Source organism: Eurypyga helias, unplaced genomic scaffold (assembly GCF_000690775.1).
Source record: "Eurypyga helias isolate BGI_N326 unplaced genomic scaffold, ASM69077v1 scaffold11644, whole genome shotgun sequence".
Classification (NCBI taxonomy): Eukaryota; Metazoa; Chordata; class Aves; order Eurypygiformes; family Eurypygidae; genus Eurypyga; species Eurypyga helias.
Window position 1 is genome coordinate 18,089 of NW_010245738.1, and position 23,494 is coordinate 41,582.

The 23,494-nt window shown below is 37.1% G+C and overlaps 1 protein-coding gene across 2 annotated transcripts in view; it reads left to right on the top strand.

The window, feature by feature from the left end:
* Positions 1 to 23,494, top strand: part of DICER1 (dicer 1, ribonuclease type III) — a 46,626-nt gene that overhangs the window by 104 nt on the left and 23,028 nt on the right. Inside the window, exons 2-14 of one of the 2 annotated variants that reach the window (XM_010150186.1) lie at positions 857 to 957; positions 8,128 to 8,317; positions 9,261 to 9,423; positions 9,559 to 9,689; positions 10,704 to 10,838; positions 11,653 to 11,813; positions 12,702 to 12,870; positions 14,955 to 15,427; positions 18,992 to 19,124; positions 20,100 to 20,342; positions 20,434 to 20,588; positions 22,012 to 22,144; positions 22,632 to 22,707. In XM_010150186.1, coding sequence (XP_010148488.1) covers positions 8,174 to 8,317; positions 9,261 to 9,423; positions 9,559 to 9,689; positions 10,704 to 10,838; positions 11,653 to 11,813; positions 12,702 to 12,870; positions 14,955 to 15,427; positions 18,992 to 19,124; positions 20,100 to 20,342; positions 20,434 to 20,588; positions 22,012 to 22,144; positions 22,632 to 22,707 — 2,116 coding nt within the window. In that variant the 5' untranslated portion in view covers positions 857 to 957; positions 8,128 to 8,173. Of the gene's footprint in view, positions 1 to 856; positions 958 to 8,124; positions 8,318 to 9,260; positions 9,424 to 9,558; positions 9,690 to 10,703; positions 10,839 to 11,652; positions 11,814 to 12,701; positions 12,871 to 14,954; positions 15,428 to 18,991; positions 19,125 to 20,099; positions 20,343 to 20,433; positions 20,589 to 22,011; positions 22,145 to 22,631; positions 22,708 to 23,494 lie in introns of both variants that reach the window. The other variant, XM_010150187.1, reaches the window with a different exon arrangement.

A 23,494-nucleotide genomic window follows, 5' to 3' on the forward strand; every position in this document is an offset into this window, starting at 1 on the left:
TCCTTCTTGTTAACTTTATGGAACTGATGGGAGTAGAAATTTCCATTGAGATCCATTTTACATTTAAGTTTTCAGTATTGATTTAAAAAAATTATTTCAGAATCTCCCTTTTTATGTCTGGGAAAACTCATACGTAAGGTTAATATACGTGCAAATTTTTTATTTTGGAGCTTTGAGAATATTGTAGATCTGCTTAGATACAGTATTTTTTGTTTAAGTTATAGTTTTGTAGAATGAGTAATATTTATGACATTCTTGGTTATGTCTTTCCATTTTATTTGTACAACTAAATATATTTTTAATGCAAATTATCTTAATTGCATATTTTGCTTTTATTAAACACACGTGTTAATGTATTTAGGAAGAAATTATTTTTGTTGCTTTTTTCATGAGTTTACTGTATTAATTGCAGCTTTAAATTGAAATACTTTAGAGGAGTTTTAATTATTTTTTTAAAATTTAACTCCAGTGAAATGAAAATACACGTGCATGGGAAAAGCAGTACAGTTATACAGAACATAATAAAATTATGTAGAATGTACTGTTACTGTATTTATCACATACACCAATGTTTAGTATTAATCATAGTAACCTATAAATAGCATTAGGGAAGTATGCTTTCGTTGCACATTTAAACTACCAAAAATTAGCTTTTAAATCACTCTTAAATATTTTTTTTTTCTGGTGCTTAACTAAAATAATTCATGTTCAGGATGGGCTTACATAGTTGATTTTCTCTCAGCAAGTTACAGTGTAGGGTTGACACATTTAAATGTTTATAAGCTACAATAACCCTGCTATTGTAGTTCCCATTTCAAACCATTTTTATAATTCATAGGTCTTGTTGTTTTTTAAGAGCTGAAGCTTGCAAACTATGTGATTAATCTACAAGCTGATATCATGGTGTCAAAATGCAGTTTGGGAAGCATAAACACAGAGACTGCGGAAATTAAAATGGTAAGACTATGCTTCGTAGTTTGGGAGAAGCAAGATTTTGTGTCACTTCACTGTATTCTCCTATTTTGTATTTAAAGCTTCTTCAGGACCCTAAAGTAACTTCCATGTGTGAGGTTATAGAAGTTTATTGTGAATTTATTTGGAAAGACTAATGAGGCAGCTATTTTATTTTATCCATAGGTGGTTGGATACTGCAGTGGCATAGATAAACGTTTTTCATGAAACACATGCTTTGATATTTCTTCTCAAGCTGAAAATGATTAGAAATTTCTTCTTTTTTTTAATTAAACATATTTCTTGTGGATTTTATATTCAAAAGTGGTTGTATTGGTGAAATACAGTACAATCAATTTAAAAAAAAAAGTGGGAATAGGGGAGATAGGAAGGGTTGGAATTGGAATTGAATTTGTATGTTGTTCCAGATAGAGATACAAAGTAAATGGTGAGGAAAGTAAATGACAGGTAAATTTTCAAGACCTCAGTTTCAATAGTATGTTTCAGTTTGAATTGATGAGTTCAGCAAAAACAGGAAAAGAGGCTATGCCATTAAAGCTATGTAGAAGAAAAACTGTTACGTAGTTTGATAACAGAGATGTTGGAAACGCATCCAGTTTCATTGGTCCTCGCGCCTTGCCTTGCGTCTTAGGTGCCATCCACTTCACGTTTTATCTTTTGTCCTCTGTGTTAAGGAGGTAAAGGGGGAATCTGCATAGTACCGGTTCTGCACCACTGATTAAGCAATTATCTCGTTAGGGCTGTTGCACAGGGCCTTATACAAATCACTTCAAAAACTGAAACAGTTAGTTCCGGAGTCTGGCTGCGTGTCTGTATTTGTTAGAGGAAAAACATCCCCTTTCTAAACCTTTATTGTGAATGTCTCATATATTGGTGTCATCATAGATATGCTAGAAAACTGACTTGTTTTCACGTTTTCTCTCTGTACTGGTAAATGCCCAAGAGCCCATATATGTTATGCTGAGATATAGTGGTATAATCCTTTTGCTTGACAATGTGCAGCAGCGTAGCTTTGTTGGTGTGAACTGTGTCTAGCTGGCTCTATTGCTATTGCTAGGCTAGTTGCAACAGAAAGTGTTTATTAGGCTTTTGCTTCAAATCCAGGTTTGGTCATACTGGTGACTGAACGTTAGAGAAGGCCTTAGGGGTTATGCAGGTTTCTGAGTCTGCTAAATGTCATGCTGTACTCCATTTCTCTCCTATACATAGACGTGTAGGAGGAGTCTGCCAGGAATTCCAGCTGTTAACTATATTGTATTGCTTGTAGAAATGCTTCAGAAGCAGCTCATTCAAATGTAGAGCCTCGGTGTAATCTTTATTGAATAAGCTCCTTAATGAAACTTTCCTGAACAAGAGAAAGCGGCTTTTTGCTGCTTTGGTATGTCTTGCTGTGCTGTTAGAAACCAACATTCTGCATGTGCTGTTAGACTAGTTCTGTATAAGAAAAATAGAACAAATAAAATTCTTCTAGTTCAAGATGAATATTCACAATGAATATGGATGATTGTGTTAGGGAAACCAGGGAAGCTGGTTCTTGTAGGAATGCTTACATTTGAGGTTTAACCTTCTTGAAAGGGAACAGGTCTGAAATATGGTTGTATTGGTTTTGGTTGGTTTTGGGATCCACCACCCCCCCCTTTAAGAATATTGCAAGAACAAATATAAAAACTGCTGTTAGGCAGTGCATCTGGTGAAGGTGTTTGAAGGATAACAGATACAAGTGTCTCGTGCAGCTGTGTTTTATCTTAAAGATAGCATAATATAAAAGAGATTTCTGATTAATCTTATTGAACAGTATTGTTTGACAGTATTTCTTTACTTTCCAGACCTTCTGGACTGAATGATGTGGTTTAGTAACTTCGAATTTTGCACTGGGAGCAGAAATGTCAGTGCTTAATTTTCAAAGTATCCTAGATATCAGCTGCGAAGTGAAGGGGGAAAAACCCTTTTCCCATGAAAATGAAACTATCACTTGTTTAAGTTTGGGGATTTTTTTATTCCCTCCCTCCCTCCCTCCAAATAATAACCGGGCCTGTTTGTTGACCTTCACTTGGGCAAAATCAGTTCTTGCCACTGAATGCTTACAGTGTATGTATGTCGCTTGACTGCAGACTTCTGCAGCAACTGGTATACAACATCCTCTTCAGTATTTTATGTTTTATAAATTAACATTTACATTCATTTTCTACTCTGTATTTTATATTTACTATTTTCCAGTTTTCTTTTTTATTTGTTCCTCCATTACCCAAGAAAGAATTTTCTGTGTTAGATCTTTCAGCAAGTCAATGTTTTGTGTAGCATTTGGACATAAAACTTTATATAAAGAATGTGATATTCAGACTCTTTAGGTGTTTGTATAAGAGAATATTCAAGCAGCAAGATTCTATTAATATTTTTTGTATAGACTGTGGTTTATTTACTTTAAGTCGATTTCCCCCCCCCATCCTCCTTGTGGTTAATTTTTTTTGGGTGATGCCGAGTGTGTTTTTAGTTAATAAATTAGATATTCCTGGACAAAGATGAAAATGTATAGCATTTGTAATAATTTTTTTAATCACGAGGGTGATATTTGGTACAAATTTACCAATCCGTGTTAGTGAAAAAAGCAGATGAAATACATTCCGTGTAGCAGGTCTGTGTTAATAGTTGTAGTTTCATATTAATTTAGTATGAATATAACAAATGCTGTGCATGCAAATGGTGGTACAATCTTGAAATACATGACTGCAGGGCTCTGGTCTCTTTGATGTTTACTTCAGAGTGTTATTCCATAAATGCTTTAAACAGTACTTGGAGCAGGACTAGATCCAAGGATGTCTTATTCCAGGTAAGGGCTCTGCTTGGTTTGGCTTGTATTCCTTAGTGCTTCCTAGAATTTTTGTGCAACAAAGGACTGCTTCAACTCGGATATAGTCCCGTGAGTGAAAAACCTACGCCACAGTTCCAGAATTATTGTAGACTGCAAGAAACTGCTATTAAATTTGTTGTTGGCTGTTCATCCCCAACCTTGTGCCTTCCTGCGATGAAGTTCTTTAGATGGTAGAGCAAGGGGTTAGTCTTAGCTCTGCAGTTCACTGTCTGTTCACATAAATGTGCATTACAGTAAGGGCATCAAGTTGTGGATTTTGCATTTAAATCTGTTGAGATTGATGGTCATAAAACTGGACCTTTCAGGATTATTTTAGTAGGACAGATAAACTTGGACTTAGTTTAGCTCCATGTGTCTTAGCTTCTGGAACTTAGTCTAAAGCCACATGGAGTAAGACTTATTTCTGTGTTCTCCCTCCAAATTCAGCTTCAGCAAGTTCCTAGCAGTTGCTTGTTCTATCAGTTTTCAAAATCATGCAGTGGATAAACATGGAACGTCTTAGTAAGTATCTTTGTTACTCACAGTGGCTGAGTAAGACTAGTTTGGGTTTTTCTGCTTCCCTGTTAGCTAGGTTCAGTTGTCTTCCATCCACAAATTCTTTACACATGTACTTGTATCTCAAATGTTTTCAATTTAAAACCTGTTCTTCAAGTAGCTGTGGGTTTTTTCCCTTTTATTTCTAGACAGTCCTGTAGTGCTTTTCTTGATACTTTTCCTTGCTATTGAAATAGAGACTTAGAATGATACGATTACCTCATTGTTCTAGCTCACTCCTGTAATAAAGTTGACATTGATCTTGGCAGGTCTAATTAATTGTGCAGTTTATCATAGCTAAATTCTTTTTTTGTGTGTCAGGTTGCAGGGTAATGGTGCTGTGGGTGGCAGTGGTAGGAAATGTTGCTTTGCTTGTGTGTGCGTTTTAGGTTACAAAAAGGGGGTGTGTACTTCTTCCTTTGCACTTGAAAGGCTTTTTGAGAATGGTTTTTGAACTCCCTGAGATGGTTGTACTTTAGGGCAGGTCTTTCGTGAAGATGCTCAGAAACCAGAATTGTAGTTTAGCATATATGATGTTTCACAGCTATTTCAGATCAAGGTGGAACCATATGTACGTGTAAATCCCCTTGCTTCTTGCAGTGGGGTGGCTAACCTAGTATCACTGTCATGAAGCGTGGAGCAAAGGAGATATGCTTACTTGGGAATATTAGATCCTATGCGCTTGTTTTTTGTTAGCAGCCTTCTCAGATACGATTGGTTTTCTTTCCTTAATTCCCTTTTGGTGATGAGATATAGCTATTTTAAATCTTCCCAAAGTTGTATTTATGATATGGAAAATAAATTCAAGGTAGGTGAAAGAGTAAACAAAGAGGAGGCACTGCTGATCTACGTTGTATAAAAACTCAAGTGGCTGGGCTTAGATACAGGAATGATTGGGGAATCAGCTTCAGTGTTTATTATGCAAACGGTTTGGTTTTTTTCCTGGTCCCTTCTAGCCTTGAGCTGTTTATATGGTGGCTGTGACCATGTCTCATTTTAAACAAAGCAAACACTTAATTGGGTTTCCACACTAATTGCTGTATGGAGTTAGAGTAACATGCCTGAGAATTTCAACAAAATATTGTAGACATGATAAGACTTTTGTTGTCTTTAAAGGATTTTTTTGTATGTTACCAACTGACATCATACTCATTGGAATACAAAAAGAGAAGCTAGATGGGAGCTTCGTCTATAGTCTTTGGTGGGAGGGAGGGATGGGATGATGCACCTCTCCCTACATTTTCTACCTTCTTCCCTGCTCTTATACCCCTAAGCTGTCAGTTCTTACTAGTTTTACTTGAGTTATCAGTGCCCAGAGAATCCAGATGCTTTCTGCCAGTGGCTGGGGAAGATTGTGTATCGTGCTACTCTTCTTGCCACACTACTGATTTAATTTGATCAGTTGGATGCTGATTTACATCGGTGCATTTGATCTGCAAATGCTCAGTAGATCAGAATGTCAAGGATGATCACGTTTGCTACATGCAGACATACACATCTTTCCTCCTGGTTGTCTCCCGTGACCCAGAGCTGTGGAGTCCCAGTGGAGGAACAGCCATGAAGCCACTACTTCCAAGGAGGGATTGAACCAGAACATCATCTCGTGGTGCCAGATTTGCACGGTCTATAGTTACTAGCTGAATGGCTAGAACAGAACCTGCATGTGCTTGTATGCAGTTTGGAATCTGTAAGAACAGGTGAAAGATCTACAGGAATCTATTTTGTATTATAATGGAAATGAATAATGATGCATTACTGATATTATGATGTGTGTAGACTATGTTGGTTTCTATTTGCAGCTAAATAAAGCAATATCGTATTGATCCATTTTTATCTGTTTAGATAATAAAGACTCGGGCTGAAATGGCAGTTTATGTTACAGGACTTAAAAGTCAATGAGAAGATTTGCATGAGTTTGGAGATTCATTCAAAAGCAACTGAAAAAATGTCAGATAAAATGTCAAGAGCATTCTTTAGGATGTCCTTTTAAAATGTACATTCATTCCTTTTTTTTTAACATTTGAATACATCTTTTCTTTCTGGACTCTTCTCGCCCTGAAGGTTTCTGTGAAGCTCAAATAAAAATATCGGACAAGATTCCAGCAATATCAACACAGTTCTGTTAGTAAAGAAATACTGTTTTTGATGGAGGTGGGAGTACGTTGATTGCTGAGCCAAAGACCACAACGTTAATTTACCCTCTTTCATTATGTAGTGTTTATTACGGAATGTTTGTATATAAAAGGGAAATAATTCTTATAATGTAAACAGAACAGTATTACTTAACCGCAGTGTCCTTCAGGAATCCCCCTATCCCTTTGGAAAAAACAGACAAAGTTTTCTGACTACTTTCTGTAAAGTGGCATTACTTCTGCATGAATCTGCAAGATGGGTGATCAGGTAATTCAATATATTGCCTTCTCTTTATTTAATAAGATACACCTGATATAGAAAACAAGAGGGAATCTGATCTCTTTTGTCAGAGCTTCCCATAGTTATTTAGTATTAGTTATGTTTGAATGTGATCTGTGTTCAGACATGGTCCAAATTATAATATTTCACTTAAAAACATGAATATACAACAAAGAGCTACAGTGTTTTATTAGTAGAAGACTATGTTGAATAAAATAAAATTATCTTGGTACAAAAAGTAAATTAATACCATTTTATTTTAAATTGCACTGCTTTATTTGTAATCTCTAAAAGCAGTTATTTCTTATAACTATTAGTGGTTAATGTTTTCTATCAGATACCATATCATACTTTCTCATTTTTTTTTCTTCCCTAGTGCACATCTGCAAAACTTAACTATCCTGTTACATAGAAAAGCAAGGACGTTTCTGTGCAATGGGATGAGAATTACCTTTTCCTCCTATATTTCTAATGAGTATTTGAAAGCATTGTCAATTTTATGTCAATTCTGCCTTGTCCAGGGAAACTGATTAAGGGTTGATCTTTTTACTTTTTTTTTTAAACCTTGATCATTCCTGACAGATTGCAAACATTAAAAAAAAAAAAAACACCCAGTGATGAGGACTTGGTAGCCATAGTTTTCCAGTGTGTAGTTTTGAATGGTTTGTTTGTATATCAGTTAGAGTATCTTTCTGGAAATTCGTGCTTAACGTGATAAGGATCCTGTTCTCCATTAGTCCTTATCAGTCTTCAGCAATTATTTGCAATACTTCTGCCAGTTCCTTAAACAGATAACCTTATCCAGATCTGTTGATTTGAAAATACTGAGGTTCTTGTGTAGTTCCTGTACTTTTCCCGCTGATTAGAATAAAGTTCCTGTTTCATGTGTGTACAGAAAGCTTTACCTGTTCATAGGGACTTTCTGGTGGGAAAGAAAAATGGAAAATGCCTGTGCACTAGAAAATCAATCTCTTTCTTGAAGTAAAGTTAAACCAGCTTTTTTTTCAATTTGTTCTTAAAAGATGTATGAAATGGGATTCTATTGGAATATGAATGGTACTTTATTCTGAAATGTGTGTGTGTAAATACCGGTGCCTAGAATGAATGTTGCCCTATAAATCACAGCGCCTGTCAGATCTTTTTTGGTACTTTGATAAACACTGATTGTTAAGTGGAAAAGTGCCTGTAAATTTAAAATTAACATTATCTGCTGAAAATAGTATGAGATTTAGCACTTACTGGGGGCAAAATCAAGTAATGTCCTTTCATAGAATAAATTTTCTCTTCTTGCTTTATGTTGTGATTGTATCTAATACTGTTTCTTTTTCTTCTTATAGTAGGCTGTGCTGGAACAAAAATGAAATGAAAGAAACACTGGATGAATGAATGAAAAGCCCTGCTTTGCAATCCCTCAGCATGGCGGGACTGCAGCTCATGACCCCTGCTTCCTCCCCAATGGGTCCATTTTTTGGACTACCATGGCAACAAGAAGCAATTCATGATAACATTTACACTCCAAGAAAATATCAGGTACTAGTGATAATACTAATAGAGTGATGTCAGAAAAAAAGTACAGCTAAATCCATTAACTTCATAGAAAAAGGAGCAGAGCAGCAGGAGAATGTGCATTGTTTCACACAGTCTAGGCATGTCTCTCACAGCCCCACCTGTTGGGAGTTAATTGTGTTTTCTTTTTCTTTAGCTTGGCTGTGTTCTGCATGTGCAGTATCCCCCATTCCCTTTTCTTGGTTTGCTCTAACAAGCAGAACAACTTCTAGGATGAGTATTTTCTTGCTGCTCTCTGAGAATGCTATTAGGGACAAATACAGCACACACCTCGAGTGTACGCATACAGTGGTGTCTCCTTCCCCCTCTGACCTGTCTTCTACATGGTAAATCTTGATTCTTAGTTCACACAGTGGTCAGAGCAGCTCAGTAATGTCAGAAATCCCCTCAGGGCACTGATTTTCATTTTCTTGAGGAAATATGTTTGAGTTCTAGAATTTCAGTTCTCTTTGCACTGCAGAGGTGCCTGAAAGCTAGTATTTGGTTAGTATCACTGAAGACCTTAGATCACCTTGAGCTAATACACTTGCTTACTTGGCTGAATGGATGTATAGTTTAATTTATTTATTGCTTATAGTTTTATTTAAAAGCTCTCACTTTTTTCTTCATATAACATACCTAGCAACAGAATCATCTATTAAAAAGATAGTTAGAAAACTACTTCAAATAGCGGCAAATAGTGATATTAAAGGATTTTCTATTTAGAAGATAGACAGTATATAGTGTGTATTAATGTCGGTTTTTTTTTTTTGAAAGCCTGTGACATTTGTTATGAAAGATTTATTCTGCGGCACTGGAAAGATCTCTAGAGATACTGCTGACTTGTCTGTACTTCATTGACTACTTGTGTTGGTTTTTTGTCATCTTTTTCACTGCAAGTAAGGACGTTATTATTTTTCAAACCTAGGTTGAACTGCTTGAAGCAGCTTTGGATCATAATACAATAGTCTGTTTAAACACTGGCTCAGGGAAGACTTTTATTGCAGTACTACTCACTAAAGAGCTGTCCTATCAGATCAGGGGAGATTTCAACAAAAATGGAAAAAGAACCGTGTTCTTGGTCAACTCAGGTAAGAGGACAAATATACAAAGTTCCTAAACATGCTGCTAACATTTCTGTGAAACAGGTAATATGACACGCACCTTGAAAATTAACTTAGCAGAAGACCTTCATGTGATTGAGATATTCTTTTTTTTTTCTTCAGCAAATCAAGTTGCTCAACAAGTTTCAGCTGTCAGGACACACTCAGATCTTAAAGTGGGAGAGTATTCAAGTTTAGAGATAACTGAATCCTGGACAAAAGAGAAGTGGAGTCAGGAATTCTCTAAGCATCAGGTAATGTGTTAAGTCTAAACTGTAAATATAAGCAGAGTCTACACTAAGGCTTGATCAGAAGTGGTAGTTTCTTCTAATTATATATTAACTTTTTTTTCAGCAGAAATCAAGCATATTGGTTTTACTTATACAAGAATTTTTGAGGCAAAACATGTATAGGATTTCTCAGGTTGTTTTTAAAAAGCTGTCCTTTTAATCCTTTGCTTCAAGTTCTCCCTGACTTGTGGTTCATGATGATGATGATTGCAGAAGAAATTTTGAGTGTGCATAGTGTACTTTACATGATATTTAAATATTATATAATAAAAATAAAAAAGATAAAATTGAATAGTCTCTGGGGATGCAGCACATTCTCTTTGGCATGCATTTTATTTCTGCCTTTCTGAATACAATCTGTATAGTTTTCTTTTTAGATGGAAAATCATTAGCTTTAATGGTAACATTTCCCTTGGTGGTTCTTTGACCCTTTCTGTTACAATCCTTTTTCCTTGCTGACCTAAATGTCTTGCAGTAATGTAAATATTTGTAATTACTCGGGCTTTCTCTGCAATGTTTAGTACTGGCCTATGTGTAATTTTATCAAGAAACTCAACTTTTTATCTGTGATAATGTACAAGAAATGCATTTTCCTGTAAAAAGAATTGTGATAACATCCTGCTTTTCTGTTCTAGCTGCGTCTATGAGTTTATGCAGAATTCTCTTTATTGCCAGAGACATGATGATGGGACACATAAGGGGCACTAACTTGTTACGGTTTTAATGACTTCTGTCTAGTCTGTCTGGTGTTGGTATCATCTGTTGTATTCCTAGGCATGTAACTGGTGATTTATATAAAACTTTTAGACAGACTCATTTCAAGTAGAGAATGTCTTATGCTCCTTACCTGGTGTATGGAGGCGAATAGGAGTCGATATTTGCTAATACTGTCTAGCAAGATCTGCAGAAGGCTCTCCTGCTTGACCTTGGACAGCTTGTACTTTTCTTATATTGACACTTCTTTTCCTTTCAACCTAGGTTCTGGTTATGACATGTCATGTTGCGTTGACTGTTTTGAGAAATGAATATTTATCCCTGTCAAATATTAATCTTCTGGTGTTTGATGAGTGCCATCTTGCAATCCAGGATCACCCATACCGTGAAATTATGAAGGTGTGTTTCCATTGCATGAATGTTTTACTGCTTGGTTGAGGACGAGGAGTCAGGTGGAAGGGCTGGAGAAGTGGGAACTATTTAAGACAGCTTTTGCTACCAAGGAAAAATATCAGTGGAACCATACTTTAGCGTGTTCTGGGACTGTGAAGTTACTGCAATGAATTAAGACTTCAGTGATATTATGAGAGAAACTATTTTTCTATTTATTTTACTGTGAGAGTTAAAGAAAAATCTGACATTAACAGAGAAGAGAAGCTACATTTATGGAATTAGGCAAATTTTGTAATTTCATTGCTAAAATATTTGAGTTTGGGACTGAGTTGCATTGATCAGTTTTTATTTTTAAAATGCTAATTTCTCAAGGCGTTTGTAGGCTCTTTCAGCATATTCTTGGCTACATGTGGCATTTGGCTTCTACAATATGGGAAACCTGTATAATAGATGTCTTTCCCAATCTCTCTTGAAGTTTAACCAGAGAATGTGTCTTTATTTTTTAAGATGATACTTCAGTTTTTACATAGTGTGGTATAAAGCTGGCAGGGCTATTCTGTGCAATACTAAGTGTCTCTTTCTTTGTATTTTTCCGCACTGTAAATACTTAGTTTTAAAGATGATTGCTGTTAAATGCTGTTCGGTTTCTAGTTTAAATTTCAGTCAATGCAACAGAAAATAATCATTCAGTGTTTAGTTCCTTTTTCAGCTACTGACCTACTATTGATCCAGCTAAGCATCTACATTTGCAGTCTACTAATTTGCTGGTAGATTTGCAGGTTAACTGTACTAAGGTATTTCTTTCTGTTTTATTTTACAGATCTGTGAGGATTATCCATCATGTCCTCGAATTTTGGGATTAACAGCTTCCATTTTAAATGGGAAATGTGATCCTGCTGAGTTAGAGGAGAAGATCCAGAAACTGGAGAAAATTTTAAAGAGCAATGCTGAAACTGCAACTGATTTGGTGGTCTTAGACAGGTGTGTTGTACCGTTATGGCTGTTAAATTGATGCCTGCATTTTCATTTTGGACAGAGGAATAAACCAGTAGAAATATTTCCTCTTTTTAAATTTAGGAAACTTTGTGTGGTGCTATTATTTCTATTTGGGGTGGGAAGGGAATGTTAAATTGCTTTTTGAGTAACCAGTGTTGAAGTATATTTTCCTTCAAGTTAGGTCAAAGGCTGGTATTTGGAGATTTTCTGTATTTGTTAAAAACAAACCAAACAATGACCCAACAAAACAACTTTTTAAAAAAGAAAACCACCCACACAACAACCACAAAACAAAAACCACAAAAAATCTACACCTCCCCCCCACCCCCCAAACCAACCAACTAACCGAAAAAAACCCCACACCAAGTTGCACAACGTGTGACATGTAATGGTTTATTTTTGTTTATTTGTTTTCAACCGAGTAACCTCGGTTTAGAGACTGAAAGACGGAAGTAGTAAGAGCAGTATTTAAGTAGCAGAGCAAGTGGGACATTGATATTATGTGGATTGTATTTGTTTGGCATATCGAAAGAGTACACTTTGGAACCTCAAAAGTGAAGGTGGTGGTCAAGTACATTCAATTGGCTTTGCCTTAGATTTTCTGATACTTGAAATGAAGATAGTGATATTAACCTCCTTTTCAGGGCATGTATTGGAAATAACAGTATTTCAGAATAAAGTATGTGGGGTGGTGGAGGGGTTTTTTGCTGTAAAGTATTTGACTGTGCAGCTATTCATCATTATTAATTCATGGTGGGGAAAGAAATGAATATGCTTCATGTCACTGTTGTCATTTGCTCTATGACCTTGACAGGCTGAAATAGCTCTGACTTTCAGAAGCTGTGTTTAACTTGATTTTTGCCCTCAATTAAGATATACTTCTCAGCCGTGTGAGATTGTTGTAGACTGTGGACCATATACTGACAAAAGTGGGTTGTTTGGAAGATTAATAAAGGAATTGGATGAAGCACTTGAGTTTCTAAATGACTGCAACATATCTGTACATTCAAAAGAAAGAGATTCTACCTTAATTTCTAAGCAGGTAAGGACATTGAGCTATGTGAAAAATGTGCAGACTAGTAATCTTACTACTGTTTTTCTTTGCCATGTATGTTACATTGCGGAAACTTTCTAAGCTAGCCACCCTAGACTGTCTGAGCAAAATGACTTCTGATTTTTGTATTCACTAACAGTGCAGCTCTTTTCATAAATGAGTGAGGCTTGAATGTCAACCATTGATTAGACCTTCATTTAGTTTGAGGTTGCAATTTGCTTAAGGCAGTAAAATAGTTTTGCACTCTGATGTTGTGGGTCCTTATTTCTGAAGTCAAGAATTTGATGTCTTTGTGATGTCCCATGAGCTTTGAATAAATCACTGCAGAAGAGGAAATAATGCCTCAGGAAGTATTTGGAAAAACAGTATCCACGTGTGTTAAAAGGTGATAAAGTAAGAATTCAGGCAAAAATTCCAGCCATAGATCTACAGTTTCTACAGTTTATCTTAGAACAATACTGAGCTGTTGACAGTAGTGGGCCATACCTTGCTGGAATGAAATTTGAACCTCAAGCTTGCCCCCAACTGTCGATTTGTTTGCCCCTACATTGTTGTGAGAGATGGCAGAGTAGCATCCAGAAGACGTGATGTATTGAGCAGGGACCTGTCACACATGGGGTCCAGGCAGCTTTTTTCTCTCTTGCGTTTGTGATTTGGAATTGCCTCCTGAGGTACAGCTATGTAGGTATGTAAGCCTTTGTTTAATAAGGCAGTAGCGAGTCACATTCCTATAATAGTCCACAAAGAAGTTGGAGAACGTATTTCTTTCTTCAGCACAAAGTATTCCAGTTTCCTGTAGTGTTCTTAGAAACCCAGCACTCTGATGCTGTCCAGAAAAATACTATTTTGGTTTATGATTATAGAGGGAGGAATGTTACATAAGGCTGGATAGCACAGTTGCATGGCAAAAGTAGTCCTGGTTACTTTTGTACTAAACTTAAAATGTGTAACGAATGCTGGCAGCTGGGGGCAGTCCCCAAGATTTGCATAGTCCAAAAGAGTGAGTTAACTGCTATGTTTCTGATGCAGGTAACCCTCTGTGCTTGTTTTCTGATCCAGTGGCTCTCCAAGAAGATGGAGGCACTCATGTTATGAAAAAGAAATCAGTTTTCAGCCTGAGGTGCCTTTTGTCTTGGCACTGAAGAGCATCAAGCCTCTGTGTGCAGTTAAAATTACTTCAGATAAATTTTGTCCTTAATTAAGTCTTAAAACTAAGAAACTTCAGGGAGGGTAGTGTAAAGAGGATGATAACCTGTTCTTTATTTCCTCACAGAGGGGAAAAAGGAAGTGGAATTAAAAAAATGTATCATCCTGTCTGTTGTTATAGTTCTATCACAGTTGTTCTGTTTAGTAGGACATCCAATTCCTGAGTCTTTTTAATAGTGTTATTAGTCTACCCCATTTCTGGATCTCTAGTTCATTATCTGACCACTTCACTCTTCAGGAGGAAACAACTTGCCATCAGATAAGATGTTGATGGTCTCACATGCCTATGCTGTGCTCCCTGAGTAGGGTATATTTCTCTCTGTTTTTTCCTCTTCCACCCATGCTAAAAAGCCTTAATTTTTTTCCTTTGAGAGACTAGACTTGCTAAGATTACCTTGAAGCCACCATACAACTTTCTGGTTAGATATTTTTGAAACCATGATACGTATGGGTAACAAATAAAGTAAAAAATGCCTAGTAAAGCATATATTTTATTAGCTTTATGATAAAGGGTAGTGATTTCTGCTTTGTTTATTTAGCTGCCTCAAAGAGTATTCTCTTTTTTTAGCATAATTATCTTAAGGTAAACTTCAAATTACAGTTCCACAACATCTCAAAAGAATTTTTTTAAAGAATATTTTACAAAGTTCAAAGATTAATTGTAGTAATTTAAGGGGAGGAGGAAACTTGCTCCACTCAGAACACCAAAGTTCCCAACGTTATCTAAATAACAAAAGCAGACTTCTAAATATTTTTACTATGGAAGAATTGTCATAATCCTTACAAAGATTGTGCTGTATATGAGAAACAAGATCGCAGTCTTAAATGGATAGCTCATGACTGATATCTGAATTCTTTTGTTGTAGATATTGTCAGACTGTCGAGCTGTGTTGGTTGTTCTGGGACCCTGGTGTGCAGATAAGGTAGCTGGGATGATGGTGAGAGAGCTACAGAAGTATATCAAACACGAACAAGAGGAGCTGCACAGGAAATTTTTATTGTTTACAGACACTTTCCTAAGGAAAATACATGCACTCTGTGAAGAGCACTTCTCGCCTGCCTCACTTGACCTGAAATTCGTAACCCCAAAAGTAATAAAGCTGCTTGAAATCTTGCGCAAATATAAACCATATGAGCGGCAGCAGTTTGAAAGTGTTGAATGGTATAACAACAGGAATCAGGATAATTACGTATCTTGGAGTGATTCAGAAGATGATGATGAGGATGAAGAAATTGAGGAAAAAGAGAAGCCAGAGACTAATTTTCCATCTCCCTTTACTAATATTTTATGTGGAATTATTTTTGTGGAAAGAAGATACACAGCAGTTGTCCTAAACAGGTAAAGCTTTTTGTTTCAAAAAAAGTAATTTAAAAAAAGAAGAAAGGCAGACTCAGCTGCCAGTACATGGATGTTAAATTTTCAAGTTGGTTTAGGAGATCATACTAGGTCTGCATAAAGAATAACAAAAAGAATACATATTCAGACTATGTGTGTATGGGGGGGATGGAAAGAGCATGTGTATCTGAAAATTTTTCTCAAGGGCTTGTTTTTGACTGAGTTTGTAATTTAATCCTTTTAGAAGGCAGAATATGCAATACTGTACTTACCCTGTAAAATAGCCATATACTTATTTGTCTTAATCACTCTTTACATTTGTATTTGCAGTAGATACTGGAAACTTCTCTAACCTACTGAGTGCAATACTGCTGGAAATCTTACCATTACCTTACTAAATCACATTATTACATGATCCAAGTCTACAGAAAATCAAATTTGCCCTTGCACAAATGCCTCTTAAGATTTACCGGTGCTGCTGTAAGAGTTGGTGTTTATGAAATGCCTATTCAGTCAAACACTAAGCACTTTCTTATAGTCTCCACCAAGAAAAATATGAACCCCAGAATATTTGCCAAAATACACTGTGCAGTACTTTAGTTCCTTATCAGTTCTTATTCCTGAATGTGATCCATGTTAGTTATACATAACACGTAATTGTTAAATGCTGTTTGCCACAAACCATGAATGATATTTGATTTACTGATCTGTTTTGCTTTTGGGGTTTTGGGAGGTTTCTTTTGCCAGGTGTGCTAAATGTTCTGTGCAATTTATTTGTTTGCCGCCTGGGTACCTCCGATTCTGACTCTTGTGTTGTTACCTCTTTGCCCAAGTCAATGGTTTGAGTGCATAATACATTCTTTGATCTGCAGACTTGCCCGATCTTAATCCTTTTTCTTTGTATTTTCTTATGTTTTTAGATAAGTTTATATAAATATGCAATATGAGGCAAATTAAGCCATTCAGTGAAATGCACATGTTCTTTTAATAACTCTTGAAAAAAGAACATTAACAGTTTCTGATACATTTTTGCTGAGCTGAAATGAGTATTTCATTATCCAACAGGGAGTGAACAGAATTGTTCAATTTATTTTTTTTTCCTCTGTTAAGTTACGGATGGGATTTAAATTGTACTCTTTTTCCACTGTGCCTTCTTGTAGACTGATTTATACACTATACTATATCCTGACTGCTGTTGAACCTGACAGAATATGATGTGTAGATCAAATAGGTAACCAAATTCTGCCATCCTTAAGCTTTAGGCACCTTTGGTACAGGTTATTGGCAGCAAAAAGTAAAGTACATAACTTCTTATCCACTTTTGAAATGTATCTAGCAGACTCTCAAAATGCTCCTTTACATCATGTAAACATATCTGGTCTCAAAATATCGGGATGATGGGCAGACCTGAGCTGTTGGAATTAAGACTAAAAGCCTTCAGTGGAGAACCTCACTGTAGGCTCACTTAGTTAGTGGATTAGTTGAAGGGCCTCTGCTGACTGTAGCTATATTTATGCTGGATGTACAGGTGGAGAGACTGTCTCCTGAAAAAGGAAGTTGAGAGTGTTTGAATTGGTGTATCAAAACCACACAAGCTTCCAGTAATCCAGTATGTATCCTTATACAGAACTAAGTTAAAGCAGAAGGATAATTTTTCTTCCTCAAAATGTATTTATTTTGATAGTACTTGGAGACTAGAATCCCATTTCATGAAGTACATGATGACTGAGAAAGAGGAAAATTCATGTGGCATGTGTTGTACTTTATGAGAGAAATGGGTAGGAATTTTCTCTGAAGCAGTAATTGGGACTAATCTCTTTCTTTAGAGATTTTTAATAACAGCTGCTGCATATATTGTAAATACTACAAATTAGTGAGGGGAGGGGGGGGAGGAAACCCAAAGCACACAAAAGCCTCAGCTTATTATTTGGTTATTACTACATACAGCTAATGAAGTGGCTCACTTAACTGTGTATGCCAAATAAAACAGTGAGTTCTGGTTCTTATAGCCTAATTTTTCAGAAGAGTAAACGTCTAAAGCCCAATTGCCTTCAGTTTTCATTGCAGTGCCTCTCACCTCCCTTAGAGAGGAGTCTGAAAGCAGAAGTTTTTGTATCTGTTTAAAAAACAGCACCTGTTACCTACCACTAATAATACTTTTTTGACCACAAGGTTAAAATGTTTCTTGAATGTTTCTCAAGAACTTGCAGAAGATGTGCACAGTGCAGTGTTTATTCAGATGCTTTTAATTGCTCATTTCTGTAAATGGGATACAGTAAGAATGTTTGAGATGCATAGTAGGTACTCAAACTGAAGCTTATTTGACTTGACAGGAAGGCCATGTGGCAAAAAAAATATGAAAAAGTATTTAGGGTTTTTGTCCACTTATTACCCCATACTTTTCCTAGTATGTCTGTCTCAAGAGCCTAGACTGCCTACAGAAACATGACTGTTTAGCCTTGAACTAGCAAATGACATGTATTTTGGTACAGGAGGATCCTTCTAGGCTGTTTCTGTAAGAATAGCAAGCTAGTTGCCACTTTTCCATTCTCTTTCCTATACTCCTTGTCCATTCCAGTTTTAACAGCTTGCAAAGGAAGGAAGTCTTCATGGTGTTTTATGTTCTCATAAGTCTTGTTTAAAACAGCGACCAGGTAAAAGGGACAGACTTCAGTAGTTTTCCAAGGGTGGAAAGGGCAGTGAGAACTTTGCAGTTTTCCATCTGGTTTGGCAGCAGCTGGCAGGGCAGGTGGTTGGCATGTCGCTGGGGCCCGGCATGGCACCCATCTTAGATGCAGGGCAGAACTGCTGGAGGTGTAATTGGGAAAGGTTTGAATTACTGCTGAGGCATGCAGAGGCAGGCTGTCTTTTGGATATGAGTAGCACTTGGTAATGGACACGATGGATATACTATGAGCAAAGTGGAACTGGGATGGGGATAGTGAGACATGCAAGAGATGTGGGTTTTTTTGTAGGCGATATCTTGATTTTTATTGGCTCTGCTGCCTCAAAAACCTGTTATGGTTGAGAAATCCCAAGTTTGGTCCATGCTGACAACAGATCAACTTTGCATAATGTAATTATCCTTTTAAATCCATAAATGCCTGGTTCTAGATTCAGCTCATTATTTATATGAGCAATCTTTACCTTGTCTGTGAGATCAAATCACTGCAGGAGCCAGCCTTTTCTGCTTCTGCAACCTAAAGAAGGACATAGAGGAATAAACTGTGAGAACGTGGATGATCTTCATCTCCCTGCTCAATGTTCCTTTTAAATAGTTGGATTAAATCCTCTTATTGTCGATACACCTGGGTTAATTTCAAAAGTAGTAAACATCTCACTGGGTAGGCTGAGCATTGCTCTTTAGAAAAACAGGTCAACATTGTCATTAGTATACCTGAACAGAATATATATTTTAGCATTAAGGAGAATAACAGCCTGTGTTTTTAACCTGAAAAATAATACCTTGTATTGAGGTATTATTTGAGGAAACATACTTTGTTGAGGGAGTTTGTCTTCTGTTTTCTGGGATTGTGCGACTTCTAAGAATGCTTACAATATTTTTAGGTTGATAAAAGAAGCTGGCAAGCAAGATCCAGAACTGGCTTACATCAGTAGCAATTTCATAACTGGACATGGCATTGGCAAGAACCAGCCTCGCAATAAGCAGATGGAAGTAGAATTCAGAAAACAGGAAGAGGTAACATCAAGAAAAATAATTAAAACTAGCAGTACCTTCAGAACCCTTTTCTTGCTTCCTTTTTGTGTGTGTGTGTGTCTTAAAAACAAACCAACAGGCAGAGTCTGGGGCACAGTCATTGCAAGTTCGGGGAATACCCTTGATTTAACAAATATGCATACTTACTGGAAATACAGGTGTTCTTCATTAAAAAAAACCAAACAAACCCATGTTTGTAGACATTGCTATGTCACGTTACACAAACAAATTAAAATTTCATGTAAAATCATGTTTGTGTCTAGTCAGATCATCAACCATCTAATCTTTCTGCATTGTGTTAGCAGTAGTACAGTAATACTGTAAAGGAAATCAAGGTTCCTGACATTTTCAACAGTGAAGCTGGTTTTAATAATCATCTCTACTAAAAGTGAATTTGGTAAATCATTACATGTTATAAAAGACCATGATTTTGACATCACTTAAAGCATTTTGAAAGCAAATGCATTTATTCCTCACCCCTGGCTGGGTTGTCCTTCTGACCTCCCCTCCTCTTCCTTCCCCTTACCTCCAAAAACCCTTTCCTTAGTATTGTTTAGTAAATGTTATAAATATCAGAGGTACCAGCTCTAAAATGTGCTTCACCCCCCCAAGGATGCTTCATCCTCAGAAATGGTTTGAAAAGATGCTGTCCTGAAAGCAGCATTCTGAAAGCTGAAAAAATCTAAATAAATAGGTTGGATCCTCTCCATTGTTAGTGGCTGTAGTAGCTCCTTGGCCTTGTGCAGTTCCACATACCAGATTTGGTTCTTAGAAATCTGCCTGTTCTGATAAATAGCTTCACCGTGTTTCTGAAAAGATTTTTTGCTAATAGTTTTATATCTTCATATTTAAACAATGTCTGATCCACTCCCCCTGGTTTTATTGGCTTTTAATGAATCTGGTGACAGAAACAGGTCTCACACTAATCTCTTAAACATGTCTTCGTTACTCTTGCAGGTTCTTAGAAAATTTCGAGCGCATGAGACCAACCTACTTATTGCTACTAGCATAGTAGAGGAGGGTGTTGACATACCAAAATGCAACTTGGTGGTGCGTTTTGATTTGCCCACAGAATACCGTTCCTATGTGCAGTCAAAGGGAAGAGCTAGAGCACCGATTTCCAATTACATCATGTTAGCAGATACAGACAAAATCAAAAGTTTTGAAGAAGATCTTAAGACATACAAAGCGATTGAGAAGGTATGAGCTCAAAGGAATGTGCCTGTTAATGTTAAATTCATCGTAGTATTTTGAATGAAAACTCATTATGCTCTGTTCTTGAAATGTTAAGATCCTGAGAAACAAATGCTCAAAATCTGTCGATGCCAATGAAACCGAAACTGAACCCATTGTTGATGATGATGATGTATTTCCACCCTATGTCTTGAGGCCGGATGAGAACAGTCCGAGAGTTACTATTAACACTGCTATTGGGCACATAAATAGGTAAGAGGTGTATTCATTTTTTACTTCCTGTCTTTAAAAGTTTCTTAGTCTGTCTCGCAACATGGAAGTATAGGCTGGGGCATTGTATGCATTTCCTCTTAGGAATCTTGCAGGATCTTCTCTCCTCGAGAAAGTGGTCACAGCAGCTTGAAGGGATAATTTGTGTTTTGTCTCTTTGTCTACAGAGGTTCTAGCTCTAACAGAGCTAGATAACTGATGAGTCTAGTGATATTGATTCCTGTTTTGGTAAAAGCTGCCCTGAAACATTTATTTTCAAAACGGGTAGTGAGATTTTTTTTTTCTTTTCTTTTTTGGCTATTGGCAAGCTAGCTTAAAAACCAAAACAAAACAAAGGTGGCTTGTTAAAACTGTAGTAAAATCTTCTGGTTCAAATATTCACATTTGCAATAGAAATCTGTTGTCATGCTTTTTAAAACAAACTAACCTCCCCAAAAAGACCCCATAGTAAGTAAGCTGGAGATAATACAAGTCCACAAGACAGGATGCTCTGCTTCCAGGGGAGCTAGCCAAACGATATTTGTAACGCCATGGAATTCAGAGTCTGTCCTCAGTGACAGGAACAGGTAAATGTTGTTACACTTCCAAAAAGGCAGGGAAGAAGATCCAGGGAGCTACAGAAGGGTCAATTTTACCTTAGTCATATGGAATATTAGGACCAAGTCCTCATGGAAGCTGCTTCCAGGCACTTAAAGGAAAAAGTGGTTGACGGCAGCTGACAGGAGTTTAATTGAGGATGGTTTTTTTTGCCTGACCACACTTGTCTCCCGAGGAATGAAGTGCTTGCTTCACTCTGACAGGAGAGAAGCAGTGAATGTCAATTCACTTAAGGCTTTCGATGCAATTGCCATAGTACCTTAGTGGTCAAATTCATGAGATGTAGACCATTCCAGTGGACTGCCTGGTAAATAGAACGTAGTCAGGCAGTCCAGTTCAGAGGCTGTCTGGCAGCTGCTTATGTGTGGCATGCCTCAAGGGCCATTAGGAGTCCAGTACAGTTTAACATCAGCACCTTTGCATCTGGCACCAAGCTGTGATGGGGAGAAGCGAGTGCAGTGGAGGTAAGGCTGCCATTCAGAGGGGAACCATGGCAAATAGGAGGACGAAGACAACAGTACACTCAGGAGATTAAGCAAAGAAAAATAGAAACTCTTGTACCTGGGCTGAAATAGTCCTATGTGCCATTGCAACCTTGGAACAGCCTTTCTAGAGACAGCTCTGCAGTAAAGGACTTGGAGTTCTGCTTGACAGTTAGCTGAAGATCAGTCATGTACCCCTGCAGTGCTTAGCGAGGCCTGAAATCATCTTCTGTAACATTCACACCAGTGAGGCAAGATTCCATTGAAATGTCTTTAGGTTTTAATTTGCAGGTTTTGATCACTTGTTAAATGTTTTGTCAACTTAGGTACTGCGCTAGATTACCAAGTGATCCATTTACACACCTAGCTCCCAAGTGTAAGACCCGAGAACTACCTGATCATACGTTTTACTCTACTCTCTACCTGCCAATCAACTCACCTCTTCGAGCTTCAATTGTTGTAGGTATTTGGGGAAGGAGAAGCTTAGAAATAAGTGAATATGTTGGTATGGATGTGCATGTCTTCTAGACTTAATTAATTTCATTGTTGTAATGAAAATGACATGATTTTCCTGTATTGTGCTCTTCAGCTGTATTTAGATCCCTGTTTATATCTGTTGTTACCTAGTTTACAGCAGTTACTGTTTATTCCCTGGGCAAAAAGAATTTGTTCTTCTCAGTGCCTTGTCTTTTCACACACTTATGTATCAGTTGTAGGAAAACATCCTTAAATGGTTCTCTCAGCAGTATGTCGAGTTCAAAAACTTGTAATTTTGGCTTCTGTGGTAAAACAACAGTTTTGTGAAGATATTCAGGCATGTCATAAATGTTAATATTTTACAGTTTTGCTTACCTAATGTTTGTGTTAAATTTAACTGTTTCTAACATGTATAATAAGTCATGTGCTAATCAACTGAAGATTTTAAGTAATATTTAAATGTTTATAGGGTCCTCCAATGAGTTGTGCAAGACTGGCTGAGAGAGTTGTAGCTCTTATTTGCTGTGAAAAACTGCACAAAATTGGTAAGAACTGGAAACACAACACCTCTTCAGTAAATAATATTTTATAATTGAGGAATTGAACACGATATGGATGTTATGCATATATCTGCATTTCTGCTATGGCCACTTACCATAGCTTTCTTTCTCTTGCCTTGTTTTGTGATACGATCAAATACTTACTCACTTAGCTTACCCCCTGTAAGCTAAATTGTCCAGGGGAATATTGTTATTTAACACACTTTTCTTAAACAGCAAATGCAGCGTTAATACAAGGCGCACAGATTTTGACATTGAATATACTTAACTCTGGTGGGTTGACCTTGGCTGGAGGTCAGGTACCCACCAAGCTGCTCTGTCATTCCCCTTCCTCAGTGCAAAAGGGGAGAGAAATACAATTAAAGGCTCACAGCTTGAGATGACAGGGAGGGATCACTTACTAATTATCCTCATGGGTAAAACAGACTCAGCTTGGGGAAAAAAAATTAATTTATTACCAACCAATTCAGAGTAAAAGACAACTAAACCCAGATTTTAAAACACCTTCCTTCAGCCCTCCCTTCTTTCCAGGATCAACTGCTCTCCTGATTTCTCTACCTCCTCCTCTTGAGGGGCCCTGGAGGATGGGGAATGGGGGTTGTGGTCAGTCCATCACATGTTGTCTCTGCTGCTCCTTCCTCCTGAGGGGAGGATCCTCACACTCTGCTCCTGCTCCAGCACAAGGTCCCTCCCATGGGAGACAGTCCTCCATGAACTTCAACACAAGTCTGTCCCACGTCAGACAGTTCTTCATGAACTGCTCCAGCGGGTC